General features: G+C 33.9%; 1 protein-coding gene across 2 annotated transcripts in view; it reads left to right on the top strand.

The window, feature by feature from the left end:
• SESN3 (sestrin 3) overlaps positions 1 to 16,995 on the top strand; it is a 66,286-nt gene extending 49,291 nt beyond the window's left edge. For both annotated transcript variants that reach the window (XM_009246969.3, XM_054524957.2), the window contains 4 exons: positions 3,720 to 3,838; positions 4,642 to 4,832; positions 6,903 to 7,047; positions 9,207 to 16,995. In XM_009246969.3, coding sequence (XP_009245244.2) covers positions 3,720 to 3,838; positions 4,642 to 4,832; positions 6,903 to 7,047; positions 9,207 to 9,293 — 542 coding nt within the window. In that variant the 3' untranslated portion in view covers positions 9,294 to 16,995. The remainder of the gene's footprint in view (positions 1 to 3,719; positions 3,839 to 4,641; positions 4,833 to 6,902; positions 7,048 to 9,206) is intronic.
• The last annotated feature ends 763 nt before the right edge of the window (positions 16,996 to 17,758 follow it).

Genomic DNA, 17,758 nt, shown 5'->3' with positions numbered 1-17,758 from the left:
AGGGTAGGGCCTGAGAGGCCACATTTCTATCAAGCCTCCAAGTAATGCCAGTGCTGCTAGTATGCAAACCACTCTTGGAATACAAAGGGTGGAAGAGATGGGAAATCAGGAGAGGGCTTTAAGGTCAAGGCAAAATTTTAGAAGTTATCAGCATATAACTGGGAACAGAAATTAAAAGTTGATTATAAAATTCATCCAGAGAGAACAGGTGAGGGTGAAGGAAAATAATGACTCTATGATGAACCTTCTAGGTAAACTAATGTCTAAAGATGTAAACATTTATATTAAAGTTAGTAATATCTGTGTGTTTTCAAAAATTAATTTTTAAGAGCTTCATTAAGATCACTAAAGCTTGAAAAATATTGATGTTTTATTTCTCTTAGGTCTTTTGAAATATTAAAAATATACTTTGGATTTCAGTCTCTACCTTCTTGGAACTTTAAGCCGGGACTACAGCCTTCAAAAGTGAATTTTGACTAGCAAGTCTTGGACCTTAGCCAAAAATTATGTTCTAATTTTAATAGAAGAGGCTATTTCAAGGAAATAATGTCAGTATACATACATATACCCCTCCACATACATATATATTTACATATATACACACATATTTATAAAAATCCATATTTCACTCTTAATCATTGCCAGTACCAAATTTGCTGGCTGCACAAAGAAAATATAGAAAAAAGACTCAGTACAATAGCTAATTGAGTCATTTGTGTAGACTTACCATGTTTTAAAATAGAAATAAAAAGTTTTTTTTGGTATTAAAAAAGTCTTGGTTTGACCAGCGTTATAAAGTATTCTAGATTCTATGTAAGGATTCTAAGAATAGTTTTTCAAGTCTTTTGAAGAAAATAAATGTTTAAAGTATTCTACGGGGGTCATATTCTGTAGCTTGGTAACAGGGTTAACTAGCTTTTACTGTTTTTTGTTTTTTCAGTTAGGCATTCCATTACTGCAACAGAATGTTTCCTGTATTATGTCAGTAACTACTTCTTAGGGGCAGAATAATGCAGATAATGAACAAAATACTATTTCTTTTGAGTACAGACTTTGAAATAATTGTTTAGATAGAATTAAAGCTAGAGTTTTAGATTTAATAATCAGAATGCTAATTTTAACTTCTTAAGATAAATTTAGGAAAAAAGTATTTGTGGATTGAGGGACGTTTGTACATTTCTTTCTGTGAATAAAAATTGTCTAGGAAACAGGTGTTAATTGACTCCTAAGTTAAAAATTAATGCATAGAGATTTTTCCTAGGATCACTTCTCTTATTTGGCTGACTACTTACTTTTTACTGTTTATTTTAAACTGTCTAAAAGTCATACAACTTGAAAATGTATATGAGCAAAACAAAAACTAAAGAACCAACTGTGTAATAGTCAACTCCAGTATCAATATTTGCCAGATGAAACCACTTGGTTGTGCAGCGTCAAAGGAAAAATCACATCTAGAGAGACACTGTTTTATAGAGTTTAGTTATTACTTACTGTTTTTGGCTTTATTTTACTTTGCAATCCATAAACTTTGCAACCTATAAAACTACCTTTCATAGCAGCCTCAGTGATTGCTACTACATTTTATAATTTTTGCTTCATTTATATTATTATGTAATGAACTGAATTAAGGAAAGTATAAGCTGGTTTTGTAAATGTTAAGAGATAATGCATTGAAAATGCCATTTTAAAAGTGTTTCTGTTGACCTGAATAAAGTGCTGGGAGGACAAGGAGAAAATAAAGTGGTTATGGGATTGGGCTGGGGATAAGCCTGAAAATTCTCTTCACAGGACTGAAAAATCACTTAAAAACTTCAGATCAGTTTAAGCATTTAATGTTTAGAAGTTTTTCACATCATCTTATACTTAAACATCTACACATTGTATTTCTTACTGATACAGTACTGACAATGGTGTTAGTAAGATACAGTTAATCTATTTCTTAAATGGATATTTCTTCCTGTATTAATGAAACAAAAAATAGTAAGTGTGTAGTATAGTACTTGGTATATGGTAAGTACTCAGTAAACACTGTCTCTTTTCTTTATATGTAATGAAGTTTGGTAAGAATGTTAATAAGATTTATCTGAAATTGGGTAACCAGAGCACTTAACCTTTCCTGCCATTATCAAGCACCCAGTTAGTCCACAGCAGTGACCTAAAGACAGCTGAAAACTTGTGAGAAAAGAATACTTAATGTTAGGATGTTCATGCAATAGCAAAGATTAAAGATAATGAAGTATTACTACCAGGTCTTTCTTTAGGAAGAATTAACATAATTACACTTTTTTTTAAGTCTCTCAAAAATTTTCAGTTAAGAATTATAGTTTGTCTTTTATTATGCCATAATACTGTTTTACTATTTATTATTTATGAAATACAACATTTAATACTAAAATACTTATAATGAAAATATTGTTCCTTTCAGGGAAATAGCTAGTTTGTTCTTTTGAGAAATATATGTTCATTTTCTAGACTAGAAGCTAATAAATGAAGCTTGTTCATTCCCTTTTAATGGTTAAAATCAGAAAAAATAGTAAAGACAGACCAACCTAAAATAAAAAGTGAGATAGAATTATTTTGCATAAATTAATATGCATTGGATATTTCAACTTTTTCAGTGGTAAATTGTTAATGTCATCAAGTATGCAGAAATCAGTTTTCTTAAAATATTATTATTGCCTTGCTATCTTCCTGAATGCCACTTTGGTAATATTCTAGTCACAGTCTCATTAGGACATTGTTTACTCCATATATTGTGTACTTTTTGTTTTCATATGCATAGAAAAGTGCACATATCTTAGGCATAAAGCTCAGTGAATGTTCACAAACTGAGCCCCCCTACTTAGCTCTCAAGTGTATTAAGATAATGATAATGACATCAAAAACTCTGCTCTCCTCCCCACTGAGTGTCCTTTCTGATCTTTCTCCCTATATGCTTTTTTGCAAGCTAAAAATAAACTATATTGAACTAATTTTTACTGTGAATACATCCAGATGAAACACCATGTAATTTTAACAAAGTTTATCTTAAACTCAGAGTGGTCTTTCACCTTCATCTCTTCTTCTCCTTCCTCTCATCCCACTTCATCCCCTGGAGAGATAAAAACAAAACCAAAAAAATGGTTAAGCTGCACTTCGGGAGGCCAAGGTGGGTGGATCACGAGGTCAGGAGTTCAAGACCAGCCTGGCCAATATGGCAAAACCCTGTCTCTACTAAAATACAAAAAATTAGCTGAGCATGGTGGCACACACCTGTAGTCCCAGCTACTTGGGAGGCTGAGGCAGAAGAATCGCTTGAACCCAGGAGACAGAGGTTGCAGTGAGCTAAGATCGTGCCACTGCACTCCAGCCTGGGCGACAGAGCAAGACTCTGTCTCAAAAAAAAAAAAAAAAAAAAATTTTGTTCAGCTTTATACTTCCAGGCCTATGCTATCTTCCATTCCTAAATTAGTAAAACTAGCATATTGATCCTTTGCTACTACTGTTTAGATATTTCAGTTAGGAAAACTAGTTAAATGGTAAGATTGCCAGTATTTGGTAATGAAATTATATTTAAAACTTTAGCAGTAGATATTTCGTATAAATTTAAGTCACGGAGTCCATGTTTTCACTTTAGAAATCCGTGGAAAAGCTAAAAAGTGGAAGAAAATGGAGTTCTGTTTTATTGTCATAACCACGTACAGTATCCTTAACACTAGATTGTTCATTATTGTCCTTAGATTTTGAGGATGACATGATTATAACATCTGATGTCTCTCGATATATTGAAGACCCTGGTTTTGGGTATGAAGACTTTGCCAGACGAGGAGAAGAGCATTTGCCAACATTCCGAGCTCAGGTATAATATGTCTTTAATTCAGAGAAACTAGAAAATACTGTCATTTTAACCGTTAACTGTTTAAATTTTTAAAATTGGCACTAAAGAATTTTTGATAGAATCTATAAATCTTTGTATTTAACCTAGTTTCAGTCTAATCTTATTGGAGTTCCCAATAGATGGATAATTATTTCAACATTTTTCTCCCTAAGAAGACAAAAGGAAACAGTCTGCTTTATTCAGTTACTTCTATTATTACATGGTATTTGCATAATGTTTATACCATTTTTGGGGGGGAGGGAACAGAGAGGAAAACAAGTGACATCACTTTTTCTTGGAATAAGATCATATACCAGTAGTCATGGGCTTAAGGGCTACTCTAATATTCACCCCTAAGAAATAGCCACAGCAGTGATATGACTCCTAAAGAGGGTATGAGATTGAATTATGACAAACTCCTTCATGGTTATTTTAGATGATCTGCTAACTGTCCATGTCACTGGGTAGGTTTGTTCACATGGGAATATTCCAAGATCTCCTAGGGCTCTTCCAGATAAGAGGATAGTGTGCGTAGTACCTGAGGGTAGGAGATGACCAGAGTTCATCACTAACATGGCAAATCCCATACCCCATGAAGAAACATCCAGACACTCTGATCTACTAACTGATGTGAAGGGTTATTGGTAAAGCCTTAGTAAAGCTGAAAACCTAGAACTAAATTAGAAATAGCCTCGCTTGCTTGCTTCATTAGTTATATTTAATAAATACATAGAATTTAGATGGAAAATGCCCACTTTGTAATTAAATACATTTTATTCTTTTAGGACTATACCTGGGAAAATCATGGGTTCTCCCTGGTGAACAGACTTTATTCTGACATTGGACATCTTCTTGATGAAAAGTTTCGGATGGTCTATAATCTCACATATAACACTATGGCCACCCATGAGGACGTTGACACAACCATGCTGCGCAGAGCTTTATTTAACTACGTTCACTGTATGTTTGGAATCAGGTATGTTCATTGTAGAGACAGTTTTTTACATTTCTAAGTGAAAATTCAAGCATGAGTCTTATTTTTGTCCTGTTTGGGAGTATATGACTCTGGGAAGAAAATATTACATGTAGACTTCTGATTTTAAAAATTAATTTCATTTTATGGAGAAGCATTTTTCTTTGTTATGAATCTTAACATTGATGCACATATAAATATAGTGGTAAAAATTTACTAAGGAGGGAAAAAAGCATCAGTAATGATTGGGGATAGGATAGAATTAGACTAAATTTGAGAATCCTTCCTGGAAGAACAGGTGAGTTTTAAAAAACGGGTGTAGTGTCCCTTTAGATCACTATAATAAATTCTGGTTTGTTTAGTTAGTTTGCTCTTTTTAAAACTTATTTTTTAAGGAATGGTAATTACGGTATAAACAAAACTATACTAGGTTGTGCCTTCATAAGCTTACATAAGGTCACATAACACTGAAATTAAATATATCAGCCAATATAAATTAATGACCTCTAAATTTAGAAAATTAGCATTGAAAGGACAGTAAGTACATGAGATTGAATAGTCTAATCAAGAAAGCACTTTTTGGAGAATGTGCCTTTTTGAGTTGTGGTTTTGAGGCTTTTATGGTAATAGATTAGCAGACAGAAAAACTTTCCAGTTACAAATTATTCAACTTGACTATATAGATATATATCAGAAAGACTTTATGATAAATAGAATTTAATCTGTTAAGCAAAGTATTTTCTATAATTTTAGCTAAAGAACCCCAAAATTTACTGATAAATCGACTAATAACATGATATTCCATGTAATAGATTATGGTTGTATGTAATAACTGAGCTATTTGTCCATTTACCATGCTAGACAATGTTATTAAAGAATCAATACATTTTAAAACACATATATATCATATCTACCTACCTAAGAAAAACACTGATAAAACTCAATTTAAATGTAATAAATATGTATTGGATACAAGGTAACAAATGTAGTGAATGTATCTGTTGGATGCTACAAAATAAAGCTTACATAAATGCATCAAGATACTCTTTTTATTAAACTAAGCATTATCTGGGTTAAAAATTAACTGAAAATATAACAGAGAAATTCCACAAGCTCCCAATACCACATTTACCTACCTGTCTGCATCTGTGCCCATTTACTCTGCTGTCATTACTGTCTATGTTCCTTTACACTTATGCACAAAATCCCATTTCTCATTTTCTAAAGATCTCAGTTCTAGCAATGCTCCCTTCTCTCTCCAGCATAATCAGCTTTACTCCCTTTTTGGATCTTTCCCATCAGCATTGAAACACACTTAATTTCTCCCATCTTTAAAGAAAATTTCAGTTTCACCTTTCATTTCCGTCTGGCTACTGCCTCATTTTCTGCTTTCCTGTGAAGCAAGTCTCTGACAAAATTGTGTATATTTACTGTCACTATTTTCTTATCTCCCATTCTCTCTTGAACCTATTCACAGTATCAGGCTTTTGTCCCTATCAACCAACAAAACTGCTCTTATCGAGGTTGCTAGTGACCTCCATATAGCTACTTCCAGTGGTCAGTTCCCAGTTATCTTATTTGACTATTTGGCAGCATGGGACTCAGTGATTACTTGCTCTTCCCTGAGACACTTGACTCCTACCTCAAGTCCTTTACACTTGCTTCTTTACCACCATCTGGTATTTGTTCAAATATCAAGGCTTTCAGAGAAGTCTTCCTGCCCACCCTATTGAAAATCACAACTCCTCTCCTCCCAGACCAAGTTCCATTTCCTCTCCATGGCAGTTATCACCATCTGACTACAATGTGTTTATCTTTTTAATTTTTTGTCCTTTTTTCTTCAACAAAATTTAAGCTCCATGAAACCAAGGATTTTTGTCTATTTTGTTCACTAGTATATCACTACTACTGAGTACTCATGGCACATAATGGGTACTCAGTAAACATTTGTTGATTCAATTAATTAACGAGCTTTTAGTATTTAATTACTAGACAATAAATGTCCTTAGTATAACTTTGGAAATTAAATATTTTGATTTTGTCATTATAAAGCTATTGTTGTATTGCTCGTAGGTATGATGACTATGATTATGGAGAAGTTAATCAATTACTTGAAAGAAGCCTGAAGGTTTACATTAAGACAGTGACCTGCTATCCTGAGAGGACTACAAAACGCATGTATGATAGTTACTGGCGGCAGTTCAAACACTCAGAAAAGGTAAGTGTTTCAGTATTAAGCATTATACCATAGACAGTTCTTCAGTACAAGAAGTAATAGTTAATGAAAAATGACACGTGAAAGTATTAATAAATTATTGCCATTGACATGGAAGTGGCATCATCTAGCTATCTGGGGTTTTTTTGTTTGTTTGTTTGCCAGGCTGGAATGCAGTGGCGTGATCTCGGCTCACTGCAACCTTCACTTCCCGGGTTCAAGTGATTCTTCTGCCTCACCCTCCCAAGTAGCTGAGATTACAGGTGCCCGCCACCACCCCTGGCTAATTTTTGTATTTTTACTAGAGATGGGGTTTCACCGTGTTAGTCAGACTGGTCTCAAACTCCTGACCTCAGGTGATCCGCCCACCTCGGCCTCCCAAAGTGCTGGGATTACAGGCGGGAGCCACTGTGCTTAGCAGAAACCATTGTCTTAATAGGTTAACTCTAGTGGTTAAAGAATCTCGAAATGGATGTGCCTTCTGGGCCAAAATACAATTACACCTAACACAACATTTCAGTATGTCTGATTTTTATTAATAGTTAGAACTGTAGACAGTTTTCCAAATGTACTTTGAAGATATCAGTACTTAGATCTAGTATTTCTAAGGCTTACGATAAACTTTTATACGCTATATTGAACAAAGCGTATAACCAAAATTGGGTTACTATTCAATAAATCTGAATTAAAAAAATATTTTAAAAACCCAGATAGTGGCTGGGTGCAGTGGCTCCTGCCTGTAATCCTAGCACTTTGGGAGGCCGAGGTGGGGGGGATCACCTGAGGTCAGGAGTTCGAAACCAGCCAGGCCAACATATAGTGAAACCCCATTTCTGCTAAAAAATACAAAAATTAGCTGGACGTGGTTGCGCATGCCTGTAGTCCCAGCTACTTGGGAATCTGAGGCAGGAGAATCACTTGAACCCAGGAGGCAGAGGTTGCAGTGAGCCGAGATCACTCCACTGCACTCCAGCCTGGGCAACAGAGTAAGACTCCATCTCTCGGAAAAAAAAAGACAATAGATTTTTTACCCAAACTTGGTAATTTAGTGTTTTGACAGTATAATTCAGGACATTTGAGCCAAATATACTGTTACATAAAAATATTTATTTGAAAGAAATATATAGGAAACATTAAGTTAGAAAACCTAATAAATGTTAAGGATCTTTATCAACATCATAGTATAAGAGCTGGCCTTAAGTCCTAGGACTTTTAACCTTTAAGTTCAAGAATCTCCTTTATACAACAGTTTTGAAGCTTGAGAGTAAGAAAATCTTTTTAGGAAACATTCACTAATAATAAACTGTCTGATCTTAGCAGAGAATGTTAAGGCTTCAGTACCTAACAGATTTTTTGCAGTCTTAGACCCACTCACATCAGGTAAATACCCATTTTACATCCAGCATTTCCCCTTGATGGGTCTTTATCCCATATTTATATGTTTGCTCTAGATTTTCTTCCTTTTCTAGATTGTATCTAGAAATTCTCTTTACTCTTCAGGAGAATATATCCAACCACATATCCGACTGGTATAAATATATCAAAATAATATAATATTAAAACATATTTTTGTAGTAAATTTTGAAAACTTATGGATACCCATTTTAACTTATCAGCCGAGATGTAACCCCGAAAGAAATGTTCTTCACAGTTTTATCTGAAAGACTCTAGGGAAGCTATGTATGTCTAACAAGTATCAAACACTAATCAGAAACTTTAAACATCAGATTTTCACTTTAGTATCTTTTAAGTAAATACTAGGAAAAATTTTTTAAAGCTTTTCACAGGATAAGCATAAGCTGTTAAAAAAAAATGAGGTCTGATTTTTAGCCATGTAAAATTTTATAACTAGAAAGAAATATAATTTGTAGGAAAATTATAATTTATAAAAATTGGTTTTATTTTATAACCCAACAGACTGACTTTACAAAAATAACAACTTTAGTAGAGTTATCAGAATTTTTTAGATTTTATGGGTTATTTTTACTGCTCGCAGAGCCATTAGACACAGGTTTGAATGTTGCATCATGAACATGGATAAATATGCCTAGGTGTGTGTGTGTATATTGCTTATATACACATAAAAAAACCTTTGTGAATGTCTAATAAGATTTTCTAGGTGTTTATAATGGCTACTAAACTGATAACATTTTCACTTCTAGGTTCATGTCAATCTACTTTTAATGGAAGCACGAATGCAAGCTGAACTTCTTTATGCTCTTCGTGCCATAACTCGGCATTTGACCTGAAGTATCACCCAAGGAAAATGTCATACATGTGTAAAGACCTTTCACATAAGTTAAACATCGAAGCTATTTGTGATATAGCATCAAAAATTATTCAGTTCTCTAGTGTCAAAGTTTAGCCGTTTGTTTTTTGTTTTTGTTTTTTGCGGCTGTAATGTGCAATGATGTGTTTTATTTTCCTTGATGCTTAACATTACTAACAATTGCAAAAATAATACTGAGGAGCACTACTTTGCATTGTTTATAGTTGGAGTTTTGGATACTGATCATAAATCATGAATCTGGCTTATTAATGCTTAACTTCAGTGCTTTTGGGTTGTGTGTATGTGTATTTTTTCTTCCCCCCACCCCGCCCTTTTTTTAAGAATAAGGACAAGTGCTTACAATCTGCTCAAGCAATTGTTTTTCAGATATTGGAATTCAGCAAAGAGTGACCTCGTTGGCCATTCTAAAATTTTAATGTTGTGTCCTAAATCTGGTGGAGGAAAAGCATGCGCTGTTGAACCAAGCTGCTCACTGGACACATATTTGTGTCCCCAGGAGATTATTTGTCAGGCACTGTTTTTTGTTTGTTTGTTCATTTATTGTTGTTTTACTGCTATTGGCGATAACATGAAATGTGATACAGCTATTGCCCATAATTTAATGTGAAATTAATCATGATGAATTCTATAGCATGCTACTGAAATGCCAAATTCAGCTATTTTCTTTCTCTTCTAAAACGGAAGTTTCAGTTTTCCATATCAGATGTATATATTATAAGTGGAATTATACACAATCCTATCACTGACAGTAATCCTCAGTCACCTTAAATAATCAGTGCTCACAGTGCTGCTTACAGTTCATTTAGTTGGCACATATAAACCTGTACCCACACAAGACTGACCAAAAATTTTCTTTGCACATTTTTCCTTTCTCATAGTTTTTTTCTGTATTTCGTTAAGCAAAGGAAGGTTAATATGCCTATTTTTTTCCTGTTAGGCTTTTAGAAATTATTTTCCATGACTTTTGTTCTTATAATAGGTTAGACAGTTTATTATTCAAAGGTAAAAATTGTGTTTCTATGCATTAATGTGATTGAACTACAAAAACAGAGTGCAATATGTTCAAAAAATACTCAACTAAACTTTCCCCCTGTCATATCACTGCAAAAGTGTCCTTTTAAACAGAGCCATAAAGAAATTTTTTTCAAATTTCTTTATTGCACAGGCTTTTTTCAGTTTTACCTTACTGGGATTGAACAATGTTCCTTTCATAATGCCAAAGCATTCCCTTCCCCAGAAAAATCTCCTTGGACAACTGGTTTAAAAAAGTTATTAAGTCATAGGGGAGGAATAAGCGGCCAAAAAGTCACATTTTTGCATTGGTTTACGTTGCTTAATTAGACTATCTTCAGAGAGCACAACATTATGTGTTTATAGCTTTAATTTGTATTATGTCAACGAACCAGTGAAGTGCCTAAAGAGATGCTTACAACTATCCAGTAGGACACAACTGCACTGCTTTTTAAACACTTTTTGGTTAGTTAAGGGTGACTTGAATTGTACACATACATGCTAATTTTTGAAAACATATCCATTTTTCATAGTAAATAATATAGATAAAATTTTCTGTTAGAGTTCCCGCAAATATTTCGTTTTAGACTTACTTGTGATATAAGATTTAACTTTTCTTTTGTGAAAGAATCGTGAACTAGTGTTTCATTAAATCATTTTCCTCTTCCATTTACCATCCTCTTCTGGTACAATATATTGGGTTGCTTTCTTTTAGATTTTGTTCCAGATAGGAAAACAAATATGACTGTATACTTATTAACATAAGGTAGTTCTGCATTTTTGGATTCCAGGATCCTGTTTGAAATCTTCCATGTGAGGAAAAAATTACTAATATTTTTAAAGACAGGGTGGTTTATTTAAAGAGATTATTCAGAGAACTTGTGCCATATCTCGTCTGTTTTATTGCATATGCCATATGTTAACTTTTATTCAATATTACATTATGTAGATATGTAATACAAAGAAAATAGGAGAATGGCAAAACACAAATGGCAACATAAATGTCCATTTGACTTACCTAACTTCACAACTTTCAAGTTGAGGATGTCATTTATTCTTGAATTTGTTTTTTTACTAGATGCTTTCAATTAATAGCCCTATATTTTTGTGCAGGTGAACTGTATAACAGGATAAAAAATGATTTGTATGTATTGAAAAGGAGGAGAAATTCTCACAGAACACCATATGAGCTTTAGACCAAAAGGGGAAACAAGGTTTAAGTAACTAAAATGGCCACTTAGTTTTTGTTTATTTTTTTCCCTGGAAATGTAAGTAGTTGGAGTTTAGGCTATGGAAATATTAGTGCCTTTAATAGATCTCTTTCCTTGCAAAGTTTCTTTTTAGCTCAGCATTGATCTATCTTATCAATAGTCAGGAAAATAAGTTGACTTGGAACTATAAACAAAAACAAAACCATATATTTATGAACCTCAGTGAACCAGCCTAGAAAAATTGACTTCTGCAGGTGCTAAAGCACCTACTAATATGCAGCATGCACAGCATTTCAGGTTGTGAATACCATTTTACAACGAGTTTGCTGTTAACTCTCTTTATCCAATGCAAACTTGAAATTCTGATGCGGTTTTCCAGGGTGATATTTTTTCAGAGTATTGAATTTACTATTTAGTAATTTATAGTATAGCTTTTTATATTAAAATGTGATATTTTTAAAAGAGATATCTGGTTCAATTGGTATAACGACGTGATTATGCAATATGCTGATCTACACCTTGCGCTCACATTGTGCCAAACTTAAATGTGCAAGTGTACGTGAGAAAAGCACATGTGAATGTGAATTCTTTAATTCTTTGCTTATTATGTTAAAATTAGTCTTCATAGTCCACTGATGTGTATGCTTGAATAATGTCTATTTACTTTGGAATTTCAAGATTTCCAGCTTCAATGGTAATTTATAATTTCTCAGATCACCTTAAGAAATATTGAGATACTCTCCCACCTGAAAATAATCTGTTCTTTAACCCACCTGACTATGGGAGTAGCCAGGCAGGTGCCTCACTGGCTTCTTCAGATGAGGCTTCCTCAGGTGGATATATGACTATTAGGGGAAAAGAGGCTTTTGAGACAGCTTATTACCTCCTTCACCTTTTTGAACTAAGTACATTGTCTCAGTCCCAGTATGAATTTGTCCCATTTGGGGTATTTTTAAAATAAAAGATGGCTAACATGGACTCTGGGGCATAGCCTTGGCCTTTAATTATGGTTGTAAGCCCAAATAATGGCAGAGAAACACAGGGCTGTTTTTACAACAGAAAACTCAATATAAGTTTTATATAAGAATCCTATAAAATTTGAACCAGAGCTCCTATTTGATTGTTATAATGTCTCCTAAAGATTTTAAATGCTTCTAAAAGCTAATTATTATTCCAGAGCAGCTTTTTCCTTTTCCCCCTTATAAAGTTTTTTTTAAATCCAAAATCTTAGATTTCTGTGCCACAGCAAAATAAAATGATCAACAAACAATTAAAGATCTGTACTTAAAATAGTTCACCATTTTTAGTGGAGGGAGGGTGCATGCCTATATGATGGTAAGATTCTTTTGAACTCTAAGGACAATTCCTCATGGAAAAAATAAATTTCAGTGCATGTTATAAAAATGATTTGCACTGTGTTAGCAAAATAAGGTGTTTTAGGTTGTATTTTAAAGACAATTCTAAATCATTTCTCTAGAAAGCAAGCCCTTAAATTCTTCTCTTTAATAGGACTGCTTTTATGCAAAGAGATTGTCTTACATGGAGTAAATAGTACATAACAATAATGTTATGTAAATAGTATATCACATTTGCTTAGTTAGTAGCACAATTCAACAGCAGACTGAAAGTCGTGGCTCCTCTGCTCAGACTGAGTTTTAAGTTGCCTAATTTATGTAATTAGAACCTATTCTAGGTGGCCGTCAACATAAACTGTGTTTCCCTATTATATCCCTCTGGAGACTGAGAATCAAATTAAATAGTCTTTCTTCAAAGCAGTACTGTAACATGAATGTATTTATCTCAGTCAACAGAACTTATATGCCCACTGTATGTGGAGCTTATTTCAATGCTAATTTGGCTTAGTTAACAGACCTAGAATCTGCCCCGGTGAGACCTAGAACAAAAATAGCTGGGGTGAAATGGATAAGAGAGGTAGAGGTATATGTCAAGGCAGAGCCCTATGAGGAAGGAAGAGTTTTCAAAGAATACGAGAAACATAGTGCTGAGAGTGTGGCTGCCTTCAGCATCATACACCTAATCTAGAGAAAATATTTCCCATGTGGGAGGTCCTGTCTGCATTCAGTCCACCCTTTTCTGCCTGCTTCTTCCTCCAAGTGCCTCAACCTCTACATGCTCACTCTCCTCCCCTTCCCTCAGCCCATCTTGGTCTAAGCAGCTTTCACAATCCAAACCAAACATCACCAGCCACCCGCTGATAAGTCACCAGCATTTACTTTCCTGAGTTACTTTTTCTCCATTCATTGAGACTATGGATTCATCCCAACTCCTAAATCCCTCAACCATCCAGCTATATTTTGGCTAACCTTTGCCCTAGACACTACCAGATGTTAATGCAGTATCAAGTGTAAATTGTGTCACCCTATTCTGTTCTACCCTTTTCCCTGCTGCCGAAATATCTTGCTCTCCTCTACCTCATCCCCAAAGAGCCTATAAATTCAGAGTATCCAACCTTTTCATGGATTCACTCACTGTTGTTCAGTAATACAACTTCCATATTTTAAATAAATCATAAAAGATTTTTGCCTTCTATCAAAGTAGGAAACTTTATATTTATACATGATACAGAAATTGAACTATTTCTATCATTCAGAATTTAGCATATAACAGGATTTTAAAGTGATTGAATTGCCATCCTAACTTGGATTTGTATTAGGTTATGAATACTATTGTTAGTCCAAGCTATTTGAATGTAAAGTTAAAATTCTCCAGCAATCCAGAATGACTTGTAACCCTTCAGTGGAATGGGAAATTTCTGGCATGCAAATAGGGTGGTGTTCCAGACATTTGTTTGGTGTTTGGGCCTTGAAACACATTTCTAATAGAATGACATATGGCAAAGGGTATTTAGATGGTCCTATGGGATCACAGAAGCCCATTTGATTTATAATATAGATAAAATAACACAAAATTGGGTACATAAGGGTTTAACCAGGCTTTCCTGGGTTAGACTAAGCCTCTAACCTCTGTTCCTATCCTGTTCTTATGGGAGGAAAAAAAATGTTCCATGGGATGAAAAGAAAATGCATTGACTTTGTAGTCTTTATTCTCCTAGCCGCACTTCGGGTATATCCAGAAGGAAGAGGAAATGCAAAGAGGAAGAAGATGTAACAGTTTTCCTCTCCAGCTAGGTGCATTTGAGGTTGTTCCTAAATGTAAAATTATGTCAGGTTTCTAACATGGGACACTGCACACAGTTGTCTGACCTGATGAACCATCCCATTTGAAAGTATAGATTATTATTATTTCTTGTAGTATTTGGATGTTTTCCATCTCATTCATGAACAACTCACCCTGATAGTAGTATCCAATAAATGCCTTTCAGGGCTCAGGAATGAATTGACGTCCTAGTTAAGAAATGAGACTTAATAATGGAGACTGAATGAGGCGGTTTGTTTTAAATTATATGCCATGAAGTGTTCATTTTAGCTTTAACCTAATTGTGACTGTACCACCATGAAGTACAGAATGAAAAATATATATATATAGGGGGAAACAGAATGAATATCTGATTCTTTTGAATGCTTGTGGAAATCTTTGAAATAGTGCAGGGCATACCACAAAATAGCCTTTAGAACAAATACCCAATTTTACAGTTCATAGGACAACATCAAACATTAGTAAGTCTAAATAAGATGAATAGAATTTTTGTTATGTAAATTTTGCTAGAACAGTCTTGTTTTCTTGCACCCCTCAAGTTAACCTCTTAAAAAAATGAATGTATAATTTCTACCGAAAGAATATCAGAGAGAATCTCTCTGGCCTATAGTGTTAAAATATTGTTCACAAATCCTGATTAGTTAAGTGCATACATTATGAAACTTACAGAATAAAACTTATTATACATCTCTTTCTTAAATTAATATCTTTACACATTTTCAACTGGCTCCCCAAGTCTGATAAGGAAGGATTAAAAGGTAGAATAAAGAAATGTATTAGTTGGGTGGCCAAGGAGTTTCCTTTGTAATGTTGAGAGACTTCCGCTTTCTGAATTTCGCTGGTTCTCTAAGGTAAAAGAGTTAAATGGTACCCTTGTTCACCAAGGAAAGTGATCCAAACTATATATCTAGTGCAGATATTTCCTTTGCATTATTTAGTCTTCTCTGGAGAGAAAATACAGTTTCCCCTTCCTCTTTCTCTTCACATTTACTCTTTTCAACCCAAAATAAGAGACATAGAAAGCAAACCACAGCCAGTTTGGCATCTTCTCAGTGCTACTAGTATAGGCACATACACATACACAGTCTCAGCAAGGTTATAAAGAACCCTGTCAGGTCCACTTGGAACATGGCCTTGCTGCTTGGATTAGCTCCTTTAAGCCTGAAAATAACTTTCCTGGTCATGGAAGAACTGGACGCATCTTTTAACTTATGAAATAGTTGAACTTGAAAACTCTTTTTAAAAAATCCTGGTTTTGCAGGACAGCTACATAATGAATGTATATATTAAGACTGTAGCTGAATTGCACATGAAATCAGATTGCCAACTTCTTGACTTTCAACGTTAGACATTTATCCTTAAGTTGTGAGCGATATATGTAGCATGCTGTGAAACGTCTATTATAGTTCTTTAATTCATCAGTATTAATACAGAATTATCTTTTGCGTTTCTTGGTACTTTTTATTCAATGTAATCAGAAGCTGTGATGTTTTGCCTTTGTAGTCCTGTGCTTTGTTACTGTAATTTTTTTGTTTTTTACGAAGCACGTGACTGGACTAATGTAAGGCAGATGACGTGATCTTTAAGACTGCTATATATATCAGTCTTTTGCTCTATAAGGTTTTAAATTAGAATAAGCTTTTATCAAATAGATAATTGATGCAATTTAGGATTCACGCAAGTTTCAGTGTCAAATGGCGGTCTTATAGTTTCAATTCTGAAAATAGCAAACTTAATAAACAGCCACTTTAAACTTGTTCTGGCAAACCAGACCCTGCTGTAGATATAGTCTAAGGTAGTTAACCATATAAGCCTTTTCAACTCTTAATGCCCTCCACATGAATCAGCAGTTAAGAAGGTTATAGAACCCATGAAAGCTTTTGTATGTATTACTAGGTTTTGTTTTTCTTATGTTGCTGATTTTACAGTTCTGACTAAAGCTGACCTAAATGGATCAGTTTATGTGTAATATTCTAGTGCTTTAATGACTCTTTTTTTTTTTAGAGGGAGGGTAATATTATTTGGACAGATGCAGAAGGAACTGTTAGTGAGTCAAGACAAACACATCTGAAATAAAGGAACTGTGTATTAACATGTTAACAATTCATAACTGCACTTTTTATGACATTTTGAAAATCTATTTATAGGTACAGAACAATGGGTTTTGTTAAACTGTATCACATTTATACTTGCAAAAATTTATTTCATTGTTATTAGTAGGAATTTTATTGGTTCAATAAAATTGGCAAAACTGAACACCAATCATTTGCCTACTTTGTTTATATTGGAGTAGCATTCTCACTTGGTTTATTTCTGCTTGATTATTGAGACATGCATTCTTAAAGATATCAGAATTATAGGAGTCATTATTTTCACTATTTTTTTTCCTGACCCAGTTTCCTGGTGATATTTCTTATCACTCAATATTCTATTGGTGGAATATTGCAATAGTGTAAGTTGTACAAAATATGTAGTTATTGTTACCTTTTAAAATATCAATTGTGATCTTAGCAAGAGGCAAATTAACTTTATTATTGTCTCTTGTTAACCAAAGCAGTAATTAGAATGAGGAAAGAGGCATCGAACATAAGGTTGGATTAAAGGCCTGGATTAAAAAACCTAGTTTTTTTCATATTCTACTAGCTTTGCGACCTTGAAAGTAAATTAATCTCTCTGATCTTTGATTTCTGCACTACATTCTATCAGGAGTAATACCTTCTTGAGATGGTTAAGAATTAGGTGATGTGTACTCATGTATTTGAAATATACAGCACAATAATGAGCTTGAATGGATAAACAAGCCCAGAGAATAGTGTTACTATTTGATATAAAGTAGAAAAAAATTAATGGAGAGAGGATGATTGATATATGTGTAATGTGAAGTGGTGATAAGACTTCTAAGTAGGAATGTAAAATAGGCTTTTGGAAAGCTATAAGGGTTGTGCAGTCTTTTGTGCAAGTTTTCTAAGGAAGGACCTGACTTTTCATTTGTCTTAAATTCACATATTACGTAAAAACTCATACC

This window comes from Pongo abelii, chromosome 9 (assembly GCF_028885655.2).
Source record: "Pongo abelii isolate AG06213 chromosome 9, NHGRI_mPonAbe1-v2.0_pri, whole genome shotgun sequence".
Taxonomy (NCBI): domain Eukaryota; kingdom Metazoa; phylum Chordata; class Mammalia; order Primates; family Hominidae; genus Pongo; species Pongo abelii.
The sequence above is the reverse complement of the archived record's forward strand: the minus strand, read 5'-3'. Positions and strand labels throughout refer to the sequence as shown.